The sequence below is a fragment of the Sorex araneus genome, chromosome 8 (assembly GCF_027595985.1).
Source record: "Sorex araneus isolate mSorAra2 chromosome 8, mSorAra2.pri, whole genome shotgun sequence".
Lineage (NCBI taxonomy): Eukaryota > Metazoa > Chordata > Mammalia > Eulipotyphla > Soricidae > Sorex > Sorex araneus.
The window spans coordinates 41,271,872-41,293,489 of record NC_073309.1 but is presented as its reverse complement, the minus strand read 5'-3'; the positions used below and the strand labels follow the sequence as shown (position 1 = coordinate 41,293,489).

Here is a 21,618-nt window from a genome sequence, read left to right as displayed (position 1 = left end):
AACATGGTTGTTTTCTAATTCTCATTTTGTGTTTTAGATGGCTAGCTGCTTCCTGTGCTCATATAATTTCTTTGCCATTTTATTGAGAAAAATTAAGCAAGTATATTATGACTTCATTAACTATTTCTCTAAAGTCTCCCTTTTATAGATATCACCTAGATTTTAAGTTTCAGCATAAGCAGTTTTACAGCATAAACCTTCGTTGCAAAATAAACCAAGTTAAGAAAAGACATAATTGGGGACTGTAGAAATAGTACAGTGGGTAGGGCACTTGCCTTGCATGCAACCAACCTGGATTCAATCCCCAGCATCCCATGAAGTACTCTGATTCTTCCAGGAGTAAACTTTGAGCACCACTAGGTGTGTCCCAGTGCTCTACTCCCTGACCCCCGACCCCTCCACCAAAAGAAAAAAAGGACTCCAGACTCACCTCCTCCCAATATGTCTGACTTAAAAAAAGCAGATTTATAAATTTCTAGTCCACAAAAAGATCAAATGGACGGTGAAGCAGTCATCAATAGGTTTTTAAGAGAGATTTGTAGGTGTTAATTTGAATATATATACTATAAACCAGCGCAACTAACATACAGGACACTAATTGATAGCAGTAAAATAGTTTTCTTATTTACATAGAACAATATCCAAAAGATTAAGTAATAGGCCATGAATAATAATTTTATAGACAACTTATTGAATGGAATTAGAAGTATTAGGAATAATATAAAGTATATATAAACACATATAAAATATATATCTATATATAGTTAATGTAAAATTATATGTTACTATATTAATCTGTATATAAACTTTGCATATAATGTATTCAAATATATAATATGTAAAAGTTTACATGTTCCATCTTTTTAAACTTTGTTGTAGTTAATGGTTACAACATCATTTTAATACACAAAGTTAACTGCACATCATCAAAGATCATCCACCACTGTCATGTCACTTCTATATATGTGGTTTTTGTTTTTATTTTTTTGTTTTTGGGGGCCCACACCCAGTAATGCTCAGGGGTTACTTCTAGCTCTGCACTAAGAAATTACTCCTGGCAGTTCTTAGAGTGCATAATGATTCCAGGGATTGAACCTTGGTCTTCTGCATGCTAGACAATATGCCCTACCCAGTGTACTATCGTGTTGGTCCCTGTCATGTCATTTCTAAACTGTCTCTTTCCTTATCCTTCTTTCTGCCTTCCCAATACTTGGTAATTAGTTTTGTAACCAAAGGTCAATCATCTATTTTCTTTATATCTATACCATAAATTAGTGAAATCTGTGAAACAATGTGCTGTTAAAAAGTTAATAGATTAAAAAATAAAGATGAAGTTAGGAAATATTTTGATATGAATAAAAAAAAAAAGACCAAAAGAGGCAAACACAAAGCAAAATGGCTTAAAACTAGAAATCTTCAGTGTAATTAATACTGGGAACTGTCAGGGTCAGAAAGGTAATACAGCAGTTAAGGTGCTTACCTTGCATGCCATCAACTTGATTTAGTCCCCAGTATCACATAATGGTCCCCTGAGCTTTGCCAAGACTGATCAGTCCCCAAGCACAGAACCAGGAGTAAGCCGTGAGCACATCTGGGTATGGCCAAAAAATTAAAAAGTAGGAAGTAGGCTCTCTTTGGCCCCAATTATCATTTTTTAAATGATTTCTTAATTTTATATTTTTTTGGTTCATAGTTAAGATTGAAGATACAGAGTTCTAACTCTCCCTGCACCATACATAAGCAAAGTTTTCCACCTTTATCAATAACCATATAAGTACATTTACAGGGGAAAGAATGATAGTATAGTGGGTAATGCCCTTGCTTGACATGCAGCTGACCAGGGTCCCATCACCGGGACCACCAGAAGTGATCCTTGAGCTCAGAGCTACGAGTAAGCTCTGAGCACAGCCAGGTGTGGCCTGAAAGAAAAATTTAAAAGTACATTTACAGTCAGTGAGTCTACAGTGCTATATATCCAAAACTTTTGGTATTTGGTAGCTCCTAATTCACTTTTCGTACTGTATATTTTGTGGGTTTGAGTAAATTTGTGGACTGGGGCGACAGCACAGCAGGTAGGGCATTTGCCTTGCACTAGGCTGACCCGGGTTCGCTTCTTCTCGGAGAGCCCAGTAAGCTACCGAGAGTATCCCACTTGCACGGCAGAGCCTGGCAAGCTACCCGTGGCGTATTCGATATGCCAAAAACAGTAACAAGTCTCACAGTGGAGTCTCGTTACTGGTGTCCATTCGAGCAAATCGATGAACAGGACTACAGTGCTACAGAGTAAATTTGTGACATGAGCCCACTTCTGAACAGGGGCAGAATTATAAACAAGTGTATTTTTCAGTTTTGCTTCTATTAACTGAGTTTCCAGCAAAGTAAATGGAATGAATGTATAAAAGGAAGAGGAGGAGTGGGAAAAAGTCAATAGAAGCAAAACAAAGAACTCGGTATTCAGACTAAAACGGTAACACAGTAAGGCATTTACCTTCCAGACAGTTAACCCAAATTCAATCTTTGGAACCATATGATCCCCTGAGCACTGCCAGGTGTGGCTCTCCCCACAACAAACACTGAAAATGAAAGGGTCAAGTGAGAGTACAATGGGTACAACACTTGCCTTGCATGCAGTCAACCACCAACCCAGATTTGGTTCCCAGAACCCCATATATCCCCCAACCAGCAGTGATCCCTGAGTACAGAGTCACAGGTAAGCTTTGAGCACAGCTGGGTGCACCCCCAAAACGAAAGTTACTTGCTAGAAATAATATTTTTAAAAGCATGGGCCTATATAAAAACAACTCCATAAAAATCCATCAATCCTGCTTCAGCTCTCATATGGTTCTCTGTGCACTGTCAGGAGTAACCTGAGTATCTCTAGATGTGCCCCCAAAACAAATGTAGGAAAACCTAACTTAGAACATGACTAGAGTTAGTAAATACTTAAAATTTGCTTAGACCTCATATTCTCACAACATACAAAAATTAACAACTGGGGTGTTTTTAGTTCAATATAATTAATTCAGTGTATACATATGTCAAAACATCCTTTTATGACTTAAATAGTAGTAATCTTAATAAAATGGAGGAAAGAATAGAGTAAACATAGTAACTTTTAAGATTCTCAGTGTAAATGTCACTCTCAAAACAAACAAGAAAGGGAAGTCACCAAATTGTACTTATTCCCTCAAATAGATTACAATCTTATTTCTTAAGAAATTGGTGAACATGGATGGCAACACAAGTAGCATACCTGAATAAAAAATAACAAAGGCAAGCATTTTAATGATCTATATTTTTATTATGAAAGTTTAAATATTCAGAAAGAAACAATAAGAACTTATCTATAAACTAACATCCAGCTTTATCAGATAAGTATCGGTCATGTTTGCTTAATCTTCAGATTATTTAAAGGTATCTTTTGTGAACTTTCTTCAATTTCACATTTACCTTCTCTCCCTGTAGGATACCATTCTTTTGTATTTGATTACTTTCATGTCATTTTATTATTTCTAAATGACATAGTGTCAAGGAAAATACACAAAGCGTTTTTACATGTTTTCAAAGTTTATATGCATAAGCAGCACATTATACATAAACTCTAGTTCAGTATCATTACTTTTTTGAGATATATTCATATTAGTGAGAGGTTTACTTCATTTTAACATATTTAACGGTTGCTTTGATTGCTTTAAATATTCTTTCTCTCACCAACAATAAATAACACATTTGGAGAGTATGGAGCTTCTAGATCAATGTTACTACATCTTCAACTTTACTAAATATTGCCAAATTATCCTATCATAATTATCTGTTAACACTGTATAAATATTTCCGTTACTTAACCTCTTTCCAGTAACGGGTATGGTAAAGCTTTTTTGTCCCAATGATATTGAAATAGAAATGGTGATTTTAATTTCATTTGCCTTACTATTGGAGATTCTCCATTTGTATGAGCCCCATGCCATATGCAAAATTTCTACTAGATCACTCTGCGATTTTTCTTGCTATTCACAAGAATTTACAGTTCACAGATTTCCTAAAATTGTGAATTAAAAAGGCAAAAATGCCCACAGAGAAATCCTGCTTAGGCCTGCAACCCAATTTGTAAATTAAGAATAACTAATAACTGTATTGAGTCTCTTTAGTCTTGACCACTTTCCCAAAGTGAGTGATACCCCAGAGTTGCTGGAACAGTCCAGGGGCTGATAGTAGACCCAGAAGCAGTTGGGAAACAATTTGTTTCTTTGCTTTTAAAAGATAAACTTTCAGAGATGACTGAGCAACATTTTTAGGGAAAGGGAGTGGTAGATCAAATAAGCCTGGAATCCTGTGGTTTAGGAAGTATTACACTCAAATTACATTTAATTTTCAAAATCTAGAAAACCTATTACATAAGGCTGTCTCAGTATCTGGAATTTAACTCCATGAGGACATGTATTGTTCATTATTGTTTCCTTCAACCCAAAACAGTGGCAAATATTTGGTACTCAATATTCATTTAACGAAGGTCTATATGTATGTATAAGTTAATACTTATATATCATATAGTAACTCTAATCTGTATTTTTCTTTCCTGAATCTCTTTGTTTTGGGGTCATACCTGGTGGTGTTCAGAGCTCACTCCCAGATCTTCACTCAGGCATCACCCCTGGTTATGCTCTGGGGACCATATAGGGTGCTAGGGATGGAACCTAGGTTAGCTACGTGCAAGCAAGCACCATACCTAAATTACTGTCTCTCCAATTTAATTTTATAGCCACTAGATACATTTAAATCATTTTACCTATTATATAGAACAGTTTAAATACTTACAAAATTATTCAGATTCACCCACAATTAGATTTTGTGCCTTGTTTTTATAGGATAGTAGAATTTGTTTACAGATTTTTTATCAATTGTGCTCTCTATGGCCTTGATCAAAACATAAATTATTCTTGGTGAGAATGCTTCCAGTTTGTACTCATGCTTAGTTTTCTTCAGGAATGTTCTAAAGCTGGATATGTATTATAGCTTTGGTTATGTCTAGTTTGACCAGTCACCCATAGAACAAATATTTTAATTTATGCTCTGAATATTTTACACTTTTTCAATTCTGATCTGCTCAGGTATGGTCTACTTTTTCCACTAAGGGGTCTAGGTAGTTAACACAGGTTTGTTAGACATCTGCTATATTTGATGCACTAGTGAAGTATTTTACATGCAAATTTCTTACTGTAAATGCATCAGGCTACAAGAGACACCATTTCATGTAATACGTTTCTACAACACAGTATCCCTTAGTATTCCTATTTTCAGAACTAAAATCCTGAGGTTTAGATAAGCCAGGCAAATTACTCAAAGGTACTAGAGATACGGTTTTTCCAAAATCTAAGCTCTCGGGCCTAAAAGTGCCCAGCTCCCAGAGAGGGAAAGTAAAATAAAGTTGAGAAATATACAAAACATAAAATAGAGCACCCATAGACAAATTTAATGATTGAATGTCAACTTAAAAATAGCAAAATTAGTTTTAACCAGAGACATTGATATGTGTGGTCTTATACTTCAAAACTAAAACTTTGGGTACATGGTGGAAATTGTACTTAAGGGAATAAAAAATTGATATAGGAAGACCCAAATCAGATGAAATCTCTAGCAGTGATCCAGGTGAGATACATCTTAGACCAGGGGTGACATCAGAGATGGAGAAGGGTATAAATTACATAAGTATTTCAGAGGGTCTATAGGACTTGGTGACTGACTGGATTAGGTGGTGAGAGTGACTCCACAAGATGGATTCTCTGATGATGAGCAAGGTGTGCGTGCTGCCTGAAGGTTTTTTTGCATTCCTTGCATTCATAGGGTCTCTCTCCAGTGTGAATTCTCTGATGTTGGGCAAGGGATCCGCAATAACTGAAAGCCTTTCCACAAACATTACATTCATAAGGTTTCTCTCCAGTATGAACTCTCTGGTGTTGAGTTAGGGATGAGTCATTGCTGAAAGCCTTCCCACATTTAATGCATTCATAGGGTTTCTCTCCAGTATGAACTCTTTGATGTTGAGCAAGATAAGCAATCTGGCTAAACGCTTTCCTACATTCCTGACATTTATACGGTTTTTCTCCAGTGTGAATTCTCTGATGTTGAGCAAGATGTGAATTCTGGCTAAAAGCCTTTCCACATTCCTTACACTCATAGGGTCTCTCTCCAGTATGTATTCTCTGATGTACAGTAAGATATGCACGAAGACTAAATGCTTTCCCACAGACATTACATTCATAAGGTTTCTCACCCGTATGAACTCTCTGGTGTTGTGCAATGGATGATCTATTGCTAAATGCTTTCCCACACTCAATACATTCATAGGGTTTCTCTCCAGTATGTACCCTCTGATGTTGAGCAAGGTAGGCAAACTGGCTGAAGGCTTTCCTACACACCTTACATTCATAAGGTTTTTCTCCTGTATGAACTCTCAAGTGTTGAACCAAGTGTGCATTTTGACTGAAGGCTTTCCTACATTCCTTACATTCATAAGGTTTTTCTCCAGTATGAATTCTCTGATGTTGAACAAGATTTGATCTCTGACTGAACGCTTTCCCACACTCTATACATTTATAAGGTTTCTCTCCAGTGTGAATTCTTTGATGCAGAGTAAGGGATGAGCTCTGGCTGAAGACTTTTTCACAGTCATTACATTTCAGAAGTTTCTTCTCTGTATAAATATTTTTAGGCTTAATGGTAATTGAACTCTTTTTAAAGGTTCTCCTAAGTGTTTCATGTTTATATACTTCCTCCTCTTTGGGGAGTACCTGTTGTTTGTGAAGCTGTATTTTCGAATACAAGGATCCCCAAGATTTGTTATGTTCTTGTCCTATTTCCTCAAGGGCATCATCATGAGTGACCATCTCATCCTTAAAACAAGCTTTCTGATTCTGTAGCTGTCTTTCAAGATGATCCTCATATTTCCAATTTTCCCTTAAATGCTGGTAATCAAGGCCATAGCTTGTAAGTTTTTCTAATATCTTTTGCGATGAGTGCTCTTCATAAATATTCTGCTTTGGGCTTAATTCTCCAGTTTCAGACAAAGGTTCCCAACCTGAAAAATAAAGTATTTCTTCAACTATATACCAAAAGCTACATTAATGGAAGTGCATGTATAATGTGAGGTTTATGACTTAGTAGAAAATAAAATCTGGGTCCAGTGAGATAGTAAGGTGTCTGCCTTGCATACGGCTGGCTCAGGACTGATCCCTGGCATCACATAGTCCTGCCAGGAGTAATCCCTGAGCACAGAGCCAGAAGAAAGCTCTGAGTGCAACAAGGTGAGACGCCCAAACCCTTCCAAATATGTGCTGATATGTACAAGAACAGAAACTAAAAATATATCATGCAGGTAGTTGAGAAGAAATAATTAGAATCAAAAATTCTGTAAGATAAATCTCACTCAGGTCAAAAAGAAATTATTGCATCTGAGGCAATGGCATGTGTTCCAGTCTGTTGAGCTTTTTCCCCAGCCCCACAATGAAGAGTTTTGAGTAAACTCATTATTCTTAGTTAACGAAGGAGTTAGGGTAGCTCAATTACTGTAGTAATCCAGGTACAATATGATGATTTAGATCAGATATGTAACAGAGGTACAGTGCATTGATCAGGTTCTGGCTGTATTTTATGGAGAATTTTTAACATCGTGGTTGTTTAATATAATAGAAAAATATATACATGCCTAAAAATTGCCTGGTCTTTGCAACATACAGAAGTAATCAGCATCTACACTAATAGGAATAACCATAGGTACAACAGATTTACTTTGCAAGATACAGAAGAATTAAGAGTTTAGTTTTGAAAATGATCATTTTAAGCTACCATTTAGACTTTGAAATATAAATGCTGGAAAGCAAAGTACATAAAACATTGGGCTTAAGATAAAATCTGCATAGCATATAAACCCTGATTGGATCTCCAAAACCCAGAACACCCTTAAGTGTCACCTTAGAGAGAAAAAATAGAAAATTCTTAGCTACAGATTTTAAATTGGGATTTGCTAGCAAATAGATAAACATACTACATAAAGAGAATATGTGTCGTTAAAATGAATAAATAGCAAGGCCTGGAGAGCTAGTGTAGTCCTAAAGTATACTAGTCTTTATACTCAGTCAACTTGTGTTTGGTTCCCAGCACACCTCATGGTCCTCCAAAACCTACCAGGAGTGATCCCAGAGCACAGAGCCAGGAGTAATCCCTGAGTATCACTAGGTATGGCCCCTAAAATCCTAAAATATTAAAAATACCTATCAAAATTCCATCATTCTTCCTACACATAGAAAAGTATTAAAAAAGATTAACCCTGAATAGGAAAAAAAATCTTTGAAAAGAGATTTTCAGAGATTTTCAAAGCTGGATTTGAAAACTTCCTGATTTTAAAACTTTGCTAAGGGCTAGAACAGTGATACAGCTGGTGGGTGCTAGCCTTCCATGCAGCCATTCTTGGCTTGACGCCTGGCACACCATCTAGTCCCCCAAGCCTGCTAGGAGTGATTTCTGAGTGAAGACAGGAGCAAAGCCCTGAGCACTGTGCCAGTGTGGCTCTAAAACCAAAACAAACAAAATGATGAAAACTTGAAATATTTTCCACTAAGATTAGTCACAAAAAATGTCCATTATTACTATTATCATTCAACATAATATTCAAAGTCCTAGACACATCAATCTGGCATGAAAAAGGATTCAAACTGGAAAAGAAGTAAAACTGTCAACTGTTTGCAGGCGTGACAATATATATAGAAAATCCTAAAGAGAGTATAAAAATCAAGTGGAAACAATAAAATATTTTACCCTCATAAAATGTCAGATATCAACATACAAAAGTCTGTGTACTTTTATATGTAAGCAATGGGTTACAAAAAATTGTTTTAATTCAATTTCGATTATATTTTTAAAATCTGGGAGTGACTGCAGAAATAGTACAAAAGCAGCCAATCTGGGTTCAAATCCCATTATCCCATATGGTCCCCATGCACTATCAGGAGTGATTCCTGAGTGTAGATCCAAGAGTAACCCCTGTGCATTGCTGAATGTGGCCCGCAAAACAAAAAATAAGCAAATAAAAATAAATTGTAAAAAATCAAATACCAAAAATCAACAAAGAAACATTTATTTATTCATCTAAAACTATAAATTCACTATTGAAATAAATAGAAGACACAAGGACATGGAAAAATATTCCTACCCAAAGCACAAACTGTGGAAGCCCTATCAAAATTTTCATGTAATTTTTTTTCTAGGCACCAGTAATGTCTCTCATTGTGAGACTTATTGTTAGCGTTTTTGGCATATCGAATATGCCACGGAAGCTTGCCAGGCTCTGCCATGTGGGTGAGATACTCTCGGTAGCTTGCCGGGCTCTCCGAGAGGGACGGAGGAATCGAACCCGAGTCGGCTGCGTGCAAGGCAAACGCCCTACCTGCTGTGCTATCACTCCAGCCCTGATACACATAAAATAAAAAAATATTGAGAATAAATAAGATGAAAGGCATCATGTTCCCCAACTCTAAACCATATTATACAACTATTTTAGGCAGTGTGATACAGGAATAAAAGCAAACACTCAGATCAATGGACTAGAACTGAGATTCCAACAGTAACCCTCAAACATCTAAACAGTTCACTTATGACAAAGAGTAAAGAGTATAAATGGAAGAACAAATCTCATCCAACATATGGTTGAGGAAACTGGTTACCATGTGAAAAAGAATGACAGCTGACCACAATCTCATGCACAAAATTTAACTAAAACTGGATTAAAGACTTTGACATTAGACCTACAACCATAAAATATATCAAAGAAAACATAGAATACTTATTCCATCATATTGACATGTTGTCTTCAATGACAAGGAAAACAAATGGTATTATATCAACAAACTAAATGCTTCTGCACTACAAAATTATCAGTAAATAAAGTACCAAAAGAAAGGGCTTAGAGAGATAGTACAGAGCTTAATGCCCTTGCATTGCCCTCAGCCTACCCAGGTTTGATTCCCAGACACCACAATTGGTCCCCGAGCACCACCAGGAGTGACCCTTGAGCACAGAGTCAATAAGCCTTGAGCACCACTGGGGATGGCCAAAAAAACGAAACAAAACAAAAGAAGTTTTTTTAAAACTACCAGTAAAAAAAAAAAAAATCCTGGTGCCAGCGCCATAGGTAGGGCATTTGCCTTATACATGGCTGACCCTGGTTCAAATTCTGGCATCCCACATGATACTCTGAGCACCATAAGGAGAAATTCCTGAATCAGAGCCAGGAGTCACTCCTGATCATTGTAAGATGTGGTCCAAAATCAAAACAAAAAGTAAAATAAAATAAATCCTATGTAATAGGAGAAAATATTAACAGCAAACAAATGATAAAACTAATATCCAAGATAGACAAAAATTAAGAAATTCAGAAGGCTGGGGAGATATTCAAAGGGCTAGAGCACATATTTGAGTGGGGGAATTCTGGATTCAATTTCCAAAAATCACATGATCCCCCAAGTACCACTGGGAGCAAACCCTGAGAAACTAGGAGTAGCCCCATGAACTGCAAGTGGGGAGACTTCCAGATGACCCAGCAATTCCATTCCTTGGAGTATATCCTTGGGCCCAAACATGCAATGCAGAAAAGGCATCTGCACTCCTATGTTCATTAAAGCACTATTCACTACAGGCAAAATCTTGCAACCCAAATGACCAGGAACAGAAGACTGGATAAATTATGGTATATATTTTACAATGGAATATTATGAAGTCTTGCAGTTTGCTACTATGTGGACTGCTCTGCAAAACATCATATTGAGAGAAGTTAGTCAAAGGGAGAGGGGCAGACACAGAATGACCTCTCTCTTATGTGGAATATAATGAAATGGCGTAGGGGAATATCAAATACCCAAGGCAAAGGAAACGAAGAGCAACTAACTGGTCTTCATTAAGCAGCTTACCACTGAAATAGGCATGGGGGGGTGATAAATTAAAGAAGGGAATTCTAGGTCAGTGGTAGAGGAGGAAAGTATCCGCTCGAGAGGCAGAGTGGGGGGTGGAAGGGAAACAGGAGGGAAGTGGACACTGGTGAAGGGATTGGTGGTGTAACATTCTACACCTGAAACTTTATCATGAATAAATCTGTAACTTTCTAAATCACAAATGAAAAAAGAAAGAAAATGGGGAGAAGAGCAAAATAAGTCACTTTTCCAGAGAACAAGTGGCTAGCAGAATGAGGAAGAAAAAATGCCAGCTAGTCATGCAGAGATGGCTCAAAGGGCTGGAGCACATGCTTGTTTGCATGTTGGGGTCCTGGATTCAATCCTTGGTACCACCTTGTTCCTTGAGCATCACTGGCAGAAGCCCTCAAGCACTGATCTGGGAACAGACTCCAAGTGTTATAACCTGTGGCCAAAATAATAAAACAAGCCAATACCCTTATTATCACTGATAATCAGGGCAATACAAATCAAAACATCAGTGCGATATCACTTAACAGACTGGTTTTTATATTAAGGGCCAGAAACAATAACTGGTGTGGTAGAGAGTGCCCACCTTGTGCATAGCCAACATACTGGGTATAGCAATAGGTTCAATGCTTACCAAAACATTTAATCAAAATAAAAAAGCAAGTTAGCCAGATAGCTCAAAGGACTGAAGCACATGCCTGCCATAAAAGATCCTGAGCATGTTCCCCAGGAGCAGGACTGCATGGCCCCTGACATCAGTGAGTATGTGGTCCAGCTAGCCCTGGAACACCACTGGGTATGGTCCTGTGGCCCCCAACACCCCTGGCCTGAGCAGTATATTACCTCATGGAGCACCAAACTGTTAGACTGAGCATTACTAGGAGAGGATCCAGGTGCCCTGAGATCCTTAGAAGGTCCAAAACCAAACCAAACCAAAAGAAAACATAAAAACAGTATACCAAGGGTAAGAGGATGAAATCAACAAACAATAAATGAACAAAGTAATAAACTACCAATAGTTTATAAGAATGTACTATTTAAAAACTGTTCAAAGATTTGAGGCATCGCCAGGAGTGTTCCCTGAGCACAGTAAGAAATAAGCCTTGAGTACTCCCAGAATTAAAAAGAAGAAAAGTCTAGGGTCAGGGAGATAGTACAGCATGTAGGACATTTGCCTTGCCATATGGCTGACCTATGTTTGATTCCCAGCACCACTTTGCGTCCCTGGAATCAGTGATTTTTGAGCACAGAGTCAAGAGTAAGCCCTTAGCACTGCTGAGTATGCCCCCCAAAAAAAAACAAAACAAAAAGCCAGAAATATCAAAATATATTTCATGCATAAAAAAGTGAAATCAAGCAGATATATTTTGTTTAGGGGGTTATGGTATAACTATTAAAAATTACGACACAGGGGCTGAAGAGTTAATACAGAGAGTATGATGCTTGCCTTGCATGATGCTGAGTTCTACAGTACTATCTGTAGTTCTACAGCACTAAAATTTCCTGAGCTATCTCCCTGGACCTAGAAAAATAATTTTTAAATAATTAGCAGAGGTTTATGACTGAGAAGAAATATTACTCCAAAAAAAAAGAAGGAAAAGTGTAAAAAGAAAGAGGTTCTCACACTTATTTGGCCCCTTTTTCAGAAAAAAAATTTACTCAGCACTACCCCCGCCCCCCTGGAAATCTACCTTCTTTAAGGGAACAAACAGAAAGCACCCCACATCTGCATCGAAGGCTAATACCGCCTGCCTAAATCTTTCCAGTGCCTCCAGGGGAGTGGTGTCACTCACTTTGGGAGACAGTGGCCTTTTTAAGAATGTGCCAATAACTATGAAGAGGTTAGAACTCTGAGCCAGGCTTGGCTGGTACCTGCAAAAGCTTTTGCCTATTTACCCTTCACTCACCTGAGCACAAGCTTTTTGTGAGCTCTCTCTTCACCATCCAGGGCTCTTTGCCTTGTTCCAACAATAATATCACACTGGGCTTAGAAAAGCAAAGACCTGCATATTTAAAACAAAAACAAAACCAGTATTTGATCATGTACATATTCCAGAACCCACTTCCAATTCTTTGATCATTAGAAATGAGGGAGCTTACAGTAAACCAGGGAAAACTGTGGAAAGGATATGTATCCAAGGAGAGACACCGAACCTTCCAACATGGATTAATAACTGACCTATCCCCTGCCGACTCCACGAATATTAAACCATTACACTTACATAGGTAGCAGACAGACCTTCAGTTAAGAACTGTGGATACTATAATACATAACATTATACTATAATATATAATTATATATATGATTTTTAATATGATTATATATATAATTATATATATATAATTTGGGGGCCACAACTGGCAGTGCTCAGGATCCTGTATTTCCATATTTGGGCATCACTTGTGGCAGCTCAGAGGACCATATGGGGTGCTAGGGATCAAACTCTCTCCAGTTCAAAGAGAAGGGTGTGGGTGTGGGTGTGTGTGTGTGTGTGTGTGTGTGTGTGTGTGTGTGTAATCAAACTCCAGTTCAAAGAGAAGGATGTGTGTGTGTGTGTGTGTGTTTGTGTGTGTGTGTGTGTGTGTGTGTGTGTGTGTTGCCAGGATCAAACCCAGGGCCTCAAATCTAAAAGGCAAGTGCTTTACCACTGAGCTCCAAGACTAGGAGTTGTACTTGGGAGTAGAAGTTCAATTCTGCAAGTTTCTTACCCAGTGAGACTAAGACCTTATAGTTCTCCAGCATCACATTACTGTATAGATGTCTTTGAGAAGAATTCAGACAATCCCACTCCTCCTGGGAAAAGTCTACGGCCACATCTCCAAAGGTCACCAACTCCTGAAAGAAAAGAAAGAAATTTATCTTTTACTGTAGGTAGTCTCCTTCGTTGTTCTGCCCCAAGTACACTGGACCCGCTCTGATTTTACATCCTCAGATTGTGTTAAATGGGGCTGGAGCAGTAGTACAGCAGGTAGAGTGCTTGCCTTGCAGAAAGCTGGCCTGGGTCTCCATATGATCACCAAGCACGAGCAGGAGTAATTCCTGAGCGCAGAGCCAAGAGTCAGCCCTTAGCACCACTGGGTGTGCCCCCCCAAACAAACAAAAGTCACAAGTTCCCCTAAGATCATTCTTCTTGGACCTTGTTTTTGTCTTGGGGCTACAAACATCAGTGCTCAGGAAACCATATGGGGTGCCAGGGAACAAATCCTGGTTTGCTGTGTGAAGACAAGGATAGCCTTAACCCATTATATTATCTCTGCCCCTCTGACCATTCTTTGTAGAAGTAGCAATGCTCTTATCCTACTCCCTACTCCCTACTCCCCAAACCTGACTATTTTTTGTTTATTTGGGGACCACACCTAGCAGTGCTCATGGGTTATTACTCCTGACTCTGCATTTGGCAGTGCTTGGGGGCCATATGAAATATTGGGGATCGAACTCAGGTTGGCAGCATGCAAGGCAAGTGTCCTACCCACTGTACTATCACTCCAGCCACATACTGTTTTGTGTCACTTAATTGCTTTATTATTTATTGTATGTATCGTATCTTCAACAAAATGTAAGGTCCATGAGGACAGAGCGCATTTAAAATTTTTTTATCACTGCTATATGACTAGAAAAATATTAGTACAGAAGATGGTATTCAAATAAATGGTAATGGATTGAACTAACAAATGGTTTGAAAGGTTAAAAAAACTGTAAGATTTCAAAAATGAGATAAGAAAATGCTTGCTACGATCTGAAAACTGTTGGACCAAAGAAAATCATTAGTCCATTAATGTTTAAATAATTCATTACAAAGTACTTAAAAATCTGATGCATGGATAGGAATGTCCCACTAATAATTCTGCTTCTGCTAATGCACTAGCAGAATTCTTGAAACTTGAAGCGCTGCTTGATGGTTCAGAAGAATTCCAGGGCCCTCAATGGTAACTACTTGTTGACTAAAAAGTAATGAAAGTGATGTGTATGTATGTATATGTATATATAAAAGAAAGGAATGGTCAGGGACCAGAAGTATATTAAGGTGCTTGCCTTGCATGTGACCGACCCAGGTTCTATCAACATCCCATATGGTCCCACAAGCCCATCAGGCCCCTGAGTTCAGAGCCAGGAGTAAGCAAGCCCTGAGCATCTCAGGGTGTCACCCATTAAAAAAAAAAAAAAAGAGCAATGGTCTGACCCTGCTGTTCCCTCTTCCTCTCACTCTGCTTCATGTATGTTTATGCACACATACATACATACGCACTCATATTTGTATATCTTACAAAATTAGAAGAGGTAAATCTGCCAAAGCAAGAAAGGCCTAGAAGGTGTCTAATATAAATTTCATAGTTAAAGAAACTGTGTTGGGCTGGAGAGAGCGCACAAGGGTTAATGAACATGCCTGGTATTCAGTCAGCCCCAGTTTGATTCCTGGCCTCTAGTCACCAGGTACAGCACTAGAGGCCCCTCCACACCCCACCAGGGGTAGTTCTGGAGGCCCTAAGAGCACCACCAGGAACCTGGATAATCCCTGGCACAGCAGGACCAGAATGGCTCCGCACTCTCAAGCTCTCACACTGAATCTCTTAGAAGGACCTGGAAGTCCTGAGCTCAACTTGAAAGGCCCTCATCAAAATAAGAAATGAAACTCTCTCTGGAGAATAGAAATTGTTCAAGTGATTTCTAACACTCATGGATCATTTTTCTCATTTAATTATATGAATTAGTTTGTGAGAGTCTTCCTCCTTGTCCCAGCAGTAACATGATCATGTAGAGCACACGAATCAAACTCTACTTGTGTTGGTGGTGCTCCAGCTTACTCACAGCTCTGCACTCAAGAGCCAGAGCTTGGGGGAACAATCTGGTGCCAGGGATTGAACCCAGGTCACAGTATGAAAGGCAAGTGCCCTACCTGCTATACTATCACTCCAGCCCCTTCCCCCTTTTTTTAAAAAAAAAAAAAATAAGACTCACACTTAGTGGTGCAGGGGGTATAGGGTTGGGGGTGTCCCATGAGATGCCAGATATGTACCTCGAACATCAGGACCAGGCATGTGCCCTATCTACCCGGGCCATCTCTACCTTTTGTTTTATAGAAATGTGGTTCTTAGCTGAGAGGACTCCCCCTAAAGCCCTGACATTGTGATAACTCTCTTCTTGCCCTTGTTCCTTGTATCAACAGCACCTGGAAGTGAAAGAGGTAATTCATGACTCCTTGTATTTGTTCTAGATGGTTCCTTCTCCTTCCTCCCTAAAGAACCATATTTTTTTTTCTTTTTGCGTCACATCCTGTGATGCACAGGGGTTACTCCTGGCTCATGCACTCAGGAATTACTCCTGGAGGTGCTCAGGGAAATCTCCATATGGGATGCTGGGAATTGAACCTAGGTCAGCCACATGCAAGGCAAACGCCCTACCCACTGTGCTATCTCTCCAGTCCCAGGACCATATGTTTTAAACATCATAAAATCAGAATATACTTTGGTTCCTTCTGTTCTCTTTATCTACTACTTTCTGCTAGAAACCAATTATCTGTCATTTCTCTATGACGTCAACATCTGGCTCACTGTCAGTCTCACCAGTGCTCCCATTATAATGGCTAGACACTTCAATATCCTCATAAATAATCCTACAATCTGGCCTCTCAACTCCCTAATCCTCTGCATGACCCCCAACCCCCACATACCTCCTCCAATAATATCTCTCCCTCCACATGTTTCCACACCTGCATGGTCATACCCCAGACTTTGTCACTGTCACTGTATCATTGTCATCCTGTTGTTCATCGATTTACTCCAGAGGGCGCCAGTAACATCTCCATTTGTCCCAGCCCTGAGATTGTAGCAGCCTTTCCTTACTCGTTTTTTCCCAACAATTGGAAGCTCTTTTCAAGGTGAGAGGAATGAGACCTGTTACTGTTACTGTATTTGGCATATCGAATATGCCACAGGGAGCTTGCCAGGTTCTTCCGTGGAAGTTCAATATAGCCATAAAAATTACCAACTCTTCTTTTCACCTTCAAACTAATTGCTACTTAGAACCAAAGCCTTCTGGGGAAGAGAAAGAATAAAGTTCAGAGGGGGCTGGAGCGATAGCACAACGGGTAGGGCGTTTGCCTTGCAGGCGGCCGACCCGAATTCAAATCCCATCATCCCATATGGTCCCCTGAGCACCGCCAGGGGTAATTCCTGAGTGCAGAGCCAGGAGTAACCCCTGTGCATCACCGGCTGTGACCCAAAAAAGCAAAAAAAAAAAAAAAAGTTCAGAAAGGGTTCTTAATCCTCTTTACTGTCCAAAGACAATGGATAGTTGCTACACAAACTTTTATGGTTCTTCAATTTTTTTTCCTTCATTACACTTTCTTTTTAAGACTTAAATCATTTCCCCCCATTGAAATGGAAAAGAACCTCTTATGCTTCTTCATTTTTTAATTAAAAAAGAATTTCCCTTTATATACCTTGAGTAAAAATACACAAAAGCTGGAGAGATAGCAAAGCATGGTTTGCAAGTGCAAAACCCGTGTTCAGTTTCCAGCATCACCAGTGTTGCCCCCAAACCAAACCTAAATGAATCTTGAAGGAGCCTGACAGATAGTGTCATTACCAATAAATAACAAAACCCCCATAATCTAAACTATTATTTTTTAAGTGGGGGCCAGATGATCCCCTGTGAGCCCCCAGGATATTTCAAGGGGCCCAGGTGAGAACTGTGTCAGATCAGGAAGCCAAATGGTAGGACAGGAAACCATGGAAGGAAACAAAGTTTGAAGGGGACCCTAATATTAAAAAAAAAAAAGGCAGGGGCAAAAGAGCAATAGTACAGAGGGTAGGACATTTGCCTTACATGCAGCCAACTTGACTTTGATCCCTGACACCCGTACGGGACCCAACAGAAATGATCCCTGAGCACAGAGCCAGGAGTAAGCCCTGAGCACTAACAGGAATAGCCCCAGAACCTATATATATAAATTAGATAGCACTGACAGGAATAGCCTCAGAATCTATATAAATTATCATTTATATATATTATCATTTATATATCATATATAATATAGTAGATATATAAGTACATATTAAAATATATTTTTTTAACAGTTCAGAAACACTGATCTAAACTTTCATGTTCTGACTTCTAACTTTTGCTATCTTATACCATTTAGGGTAATTCTCTGACCCTACTAGGACCTGCATATCACTTTATTTTTGTTTTTGTTTGGAGGCCATATCCAGTAGTACCCAGGGCTTATTCCTAACTCTGCACTCAGGGATCACTTCTAGCAGGAGGGAGGGACCTTGGAGAGACACTATGGGGTGCCTGGGATCAAATCTAGGTACAAAGCAAATAACCTACCCTCTGTATTATCGCTCCAGTCCCTGAAGAGCTTAATTTGTTGGAGCAAAATTAACAATACAAATCATGCTAATTGGTGTAATTTTAAACTCATGATCACTAACCTCAAGTGGGCCAAAAAGCTACCCACATGATTCAACTCTCCATTTCATTAATTCCCCCATGCTTCTAAATGAACACTTGATACTTTCTCTGCTCCTCTCAAATTTTAAATTTTTTGGTCTTCAATCCTTAATCTCAGTTGTAACCTTTCTTTCTTATTTAAAAGTTAAAAGTTAGAAAAAAAAAAAAGTTAAAAGTTAGGGTTGGAGAGATAAAATGGGGGTTGGATACTTGCCTACTATGTGGCCAATCCCAGTTGGATTCCTGGCACTACATATGGTCTCCCAAACTCTGGAAGGATCAGCAATAAGTCTTGAACACAGCAGGGTATGGCCCAAATAACACAAAATAAAAGTTAAAAGGCATTCTGAGGCTGGAAAGACAGTATAGTAGGTAAGGCGCTTGCCTTGCACACAGTTGACTTAGGTTCAATCCACATCTTCCCATGTGATCTCAGCAGCAGTGCCTAAAATGATTCCTGAGTACAGAGCCAGGAAGGAATAACTACTGAGTATTGCCAGGAGTGGCCCAAAAACCAAAAAAGCAAACAAATATTAACAAAAAAAAAAAAAACCTTCCAATGGTTCATTTCACAGAATTTGAGCTATTTAGAGTTCTGTGACAATCCTAAGTAGACAGTTCGATATGTAAGTCTGAATTGCAGGAGAGATCTAGCTGTAACAGTCTGGTAAATGGTGGCATGTAAATGGAATTTAAAGCCATGAGACAGGATAAAATCACAGAAGAAGTGTGGAGAGAGCAAATAAGAGGGTCAAGGGGACTGTAGTGATAGTATAGTGGGTAGTGCATTTGCCTTGCATGTGGCCAACCCAGGTTCAATCCCCAGCATACCATATGGTCCCCTGAACACTGTCAGAGGTAATTTCTGAGTGCAGACCCAGGAGTAACACCTGAGAATCGCCAGGTGGACCCAAAAAGCTAAATAAAAAAGGCCTATGCTCTTTGAGTTAATAAGCACTTAATTAAAACTTTTTGAATAAACTAATAGAGTTTGGCCAGAGACTAGAATGTAGGTCAGATCTGGGGAAACGTACAGGGATATGAATTATGAATGTACTCGGGACCAGCGCGATAGTACAAAGAGTAGGGTATTTGCCTTGCATGCAGCTGGCCTGGGTTCCATTCCTGGCATCCCATATGGTCCCCCCAAGCCCTTCAGAAGTGATCCGAGAGTGCAGAGACAGGAATGAGCCCTGAGCACCACTGGGCATGGCCCCAAAACCAGCAAAAAAACAAATGTACTCAACTCTGGGGCTGGCAACCAAGGTTCGATCCCTGGCACCACATTTAGTCCCCAGGTCCCAGCTAGGAGTGATCCCTGGAGCTCAGACCTAGGAATAAGCCCTGAGTGCCACCAGATATGAACACCGCCCTCCCTCCCCCAAAAAACAAAAAATAGAATGTTTTATGTTTTAATGGGTAGCTAAACTCACAAAAAGGAAGCTAATGTGAACAGATCTCAGTCCATAAATTCGGAGACAACCAGATTACGTAGGGTGTTGCAGGCCAAGCCAAGGACTTTAGTGTATGACTGGTTACCCAGAAAATTCTGAGCAGAAGAAAAATTAATGTCTGCTGGTTTTTAAAACCAGGACAATTATTTTAGAAAAAAGAAAACACCAACACACCTGGTACATAGCTTTGAGAAGTTCCAGAGACATCCTTCGCGCCTCGTCTTTCTTCTCTCCAGAAGTGGCAGGTTCCTCAGACAGCTGAGAAGGGGGCGCACACATGAAAAACTGGGCTTTTCTTATATGAGAATCACAGTCTTGCTTCTTTCGGCGTCTTTTGCCTCCTATCAAGGGAAACGCCTTCCCTTTAAGAAATAAAACATAATGGAGGCCTAGGAATTTGTTTGCATTCAAGTTAATACATGCCTGAATTATTTCCTAATTTTGTAACAACAGATTTCCTAGATTTACAAGTGGAGATTCTGAGGAATATAATCATTGACACAAAGCCACCCAACTCATGAGCACCTGGCACCAAGATCAAATATCTTCCTGATCTGTCAGGCCTTCTTTCAAACAGATGAATGGTTCTAAAACTTGGCACGTGCCATAGTTTGGCTAGCTTTAAAAGACAGAGGTGGCTGGCACAGTCTCACTCAGTACCCCTTCAGAGAGATTCCTAAAAACTCCAGCACCACCCACCTTCCAACATACATGGCAGTCAGCGGCCGCGTGTATGCAGACACCCGCGCCCATACTTCTAAGCTTCCAATTTTGGAAATCACAGCCATGGGGGCTGAGGGTCCAGGCGGCAGACAGAGGTCACCCTCCCCACCCCACTTACAGTCTTGCTCTCTGCCATCTCAACCATCTAATCGCTTACAGATACCGTCACACAGACGTGCACAAGCACAACGGGTAACAGCGGCAGGAATGGGGGAGCTGTGCGTCTTACTCTGCACGAGTCACTCAGAGGGCCCAAGGACCAACGTGGGGGGGTGAGGTGGGGGTGGGGAACCCACCGTCCAATCTTCAACCTACCGACCTGCAGAATAGAACTGCGGGCCAGCCCCGGCCCCGCCCTGCAAGCGCCGCGATAGTTCCGCTCGGGCCCGCGTGCAGACGGGAGTCAGAGATCCCAGCTTGCAGGGGTCCGGAAAGAAGCGACTGGGCTTAAGGCGGACACAAAAGGGCACCCGGCTCGGTGTTCGCAGAGGCCGCTGGGAAATGTAGTCCAGAGGCGGGAAATCCGCAGCGCCGGCGCCGCAGGGTCCCGCAGCCGCTGCGCAGCTCAGCTGAGACTGGGACAGTCCCGGGTTCCCACGCCTGCCTCTCCCGGGATGTCCAGAAGAGCCTCGCAGCTCCCAGCCTGGGCGCGTCTGAGGGATGCGGCCGAGCATCACACTAGATCTGGATTGCTGGGGGCAGGCACAGCCCTCCTCCCTTAGCACCCTGATGTCAGAACTGGATGGCAGGAGTGGGGGCTGTGCGTGCGGCACGCACTGGATTGCGCCCCGACAGTGGATGAGGGGCGAGTTCATAGAATTGCCTTGGGGTGCCTGAAAGGAGTCCCAGCTGTGCATGATCTGTCCACTCCTTCCCACCTAGATATAAATGTCGCATCTCCAAAGAGGTTTTTCCTGATGTACCGCTCCTCTGTCTCTCCATGGCTCTTGAGTGTGGGACCACACGCTTTAGAACATGATGTAAGATTGAAAGTTTATGATGTCATAAACTTTATGAT

General features: G+C 40.2%; 1 protein-coding gene across 1 annotated transcript; it reads right to left on the bottom strand.

Annotated features, from left to right (window-relative positions):
• Positions 1-2,429: 2,429 nt before the first annotated feature.
• On the bottom strand, positions 2,430-21,057 carry ZNF570 (zinc finger protein 570). Its single transcript, XM_004600716.3, has 5 exons — positions 20,920-21,057; positions 20,052-20,239; positions 13,677-13,803; positions 12,875-12,970; positions 2,430-7,075 (listed from the first exon to the last, which is right to left on the bottom strand). Exons 2-5 carry the CDS (start codon positions 20,154-20,156, stop codon positions 5,721-5,723), a joined length of 1,683 nt encoding a protein of 560 aa, XP_004600773.2. The 5' UTR covers positions 20,157-20,239; positions 20,920-21,057; the 3' UTR covers positions 2,430-5,720.
• Positions 21,058-21,618: the final 561 nt, after the last annotated feature.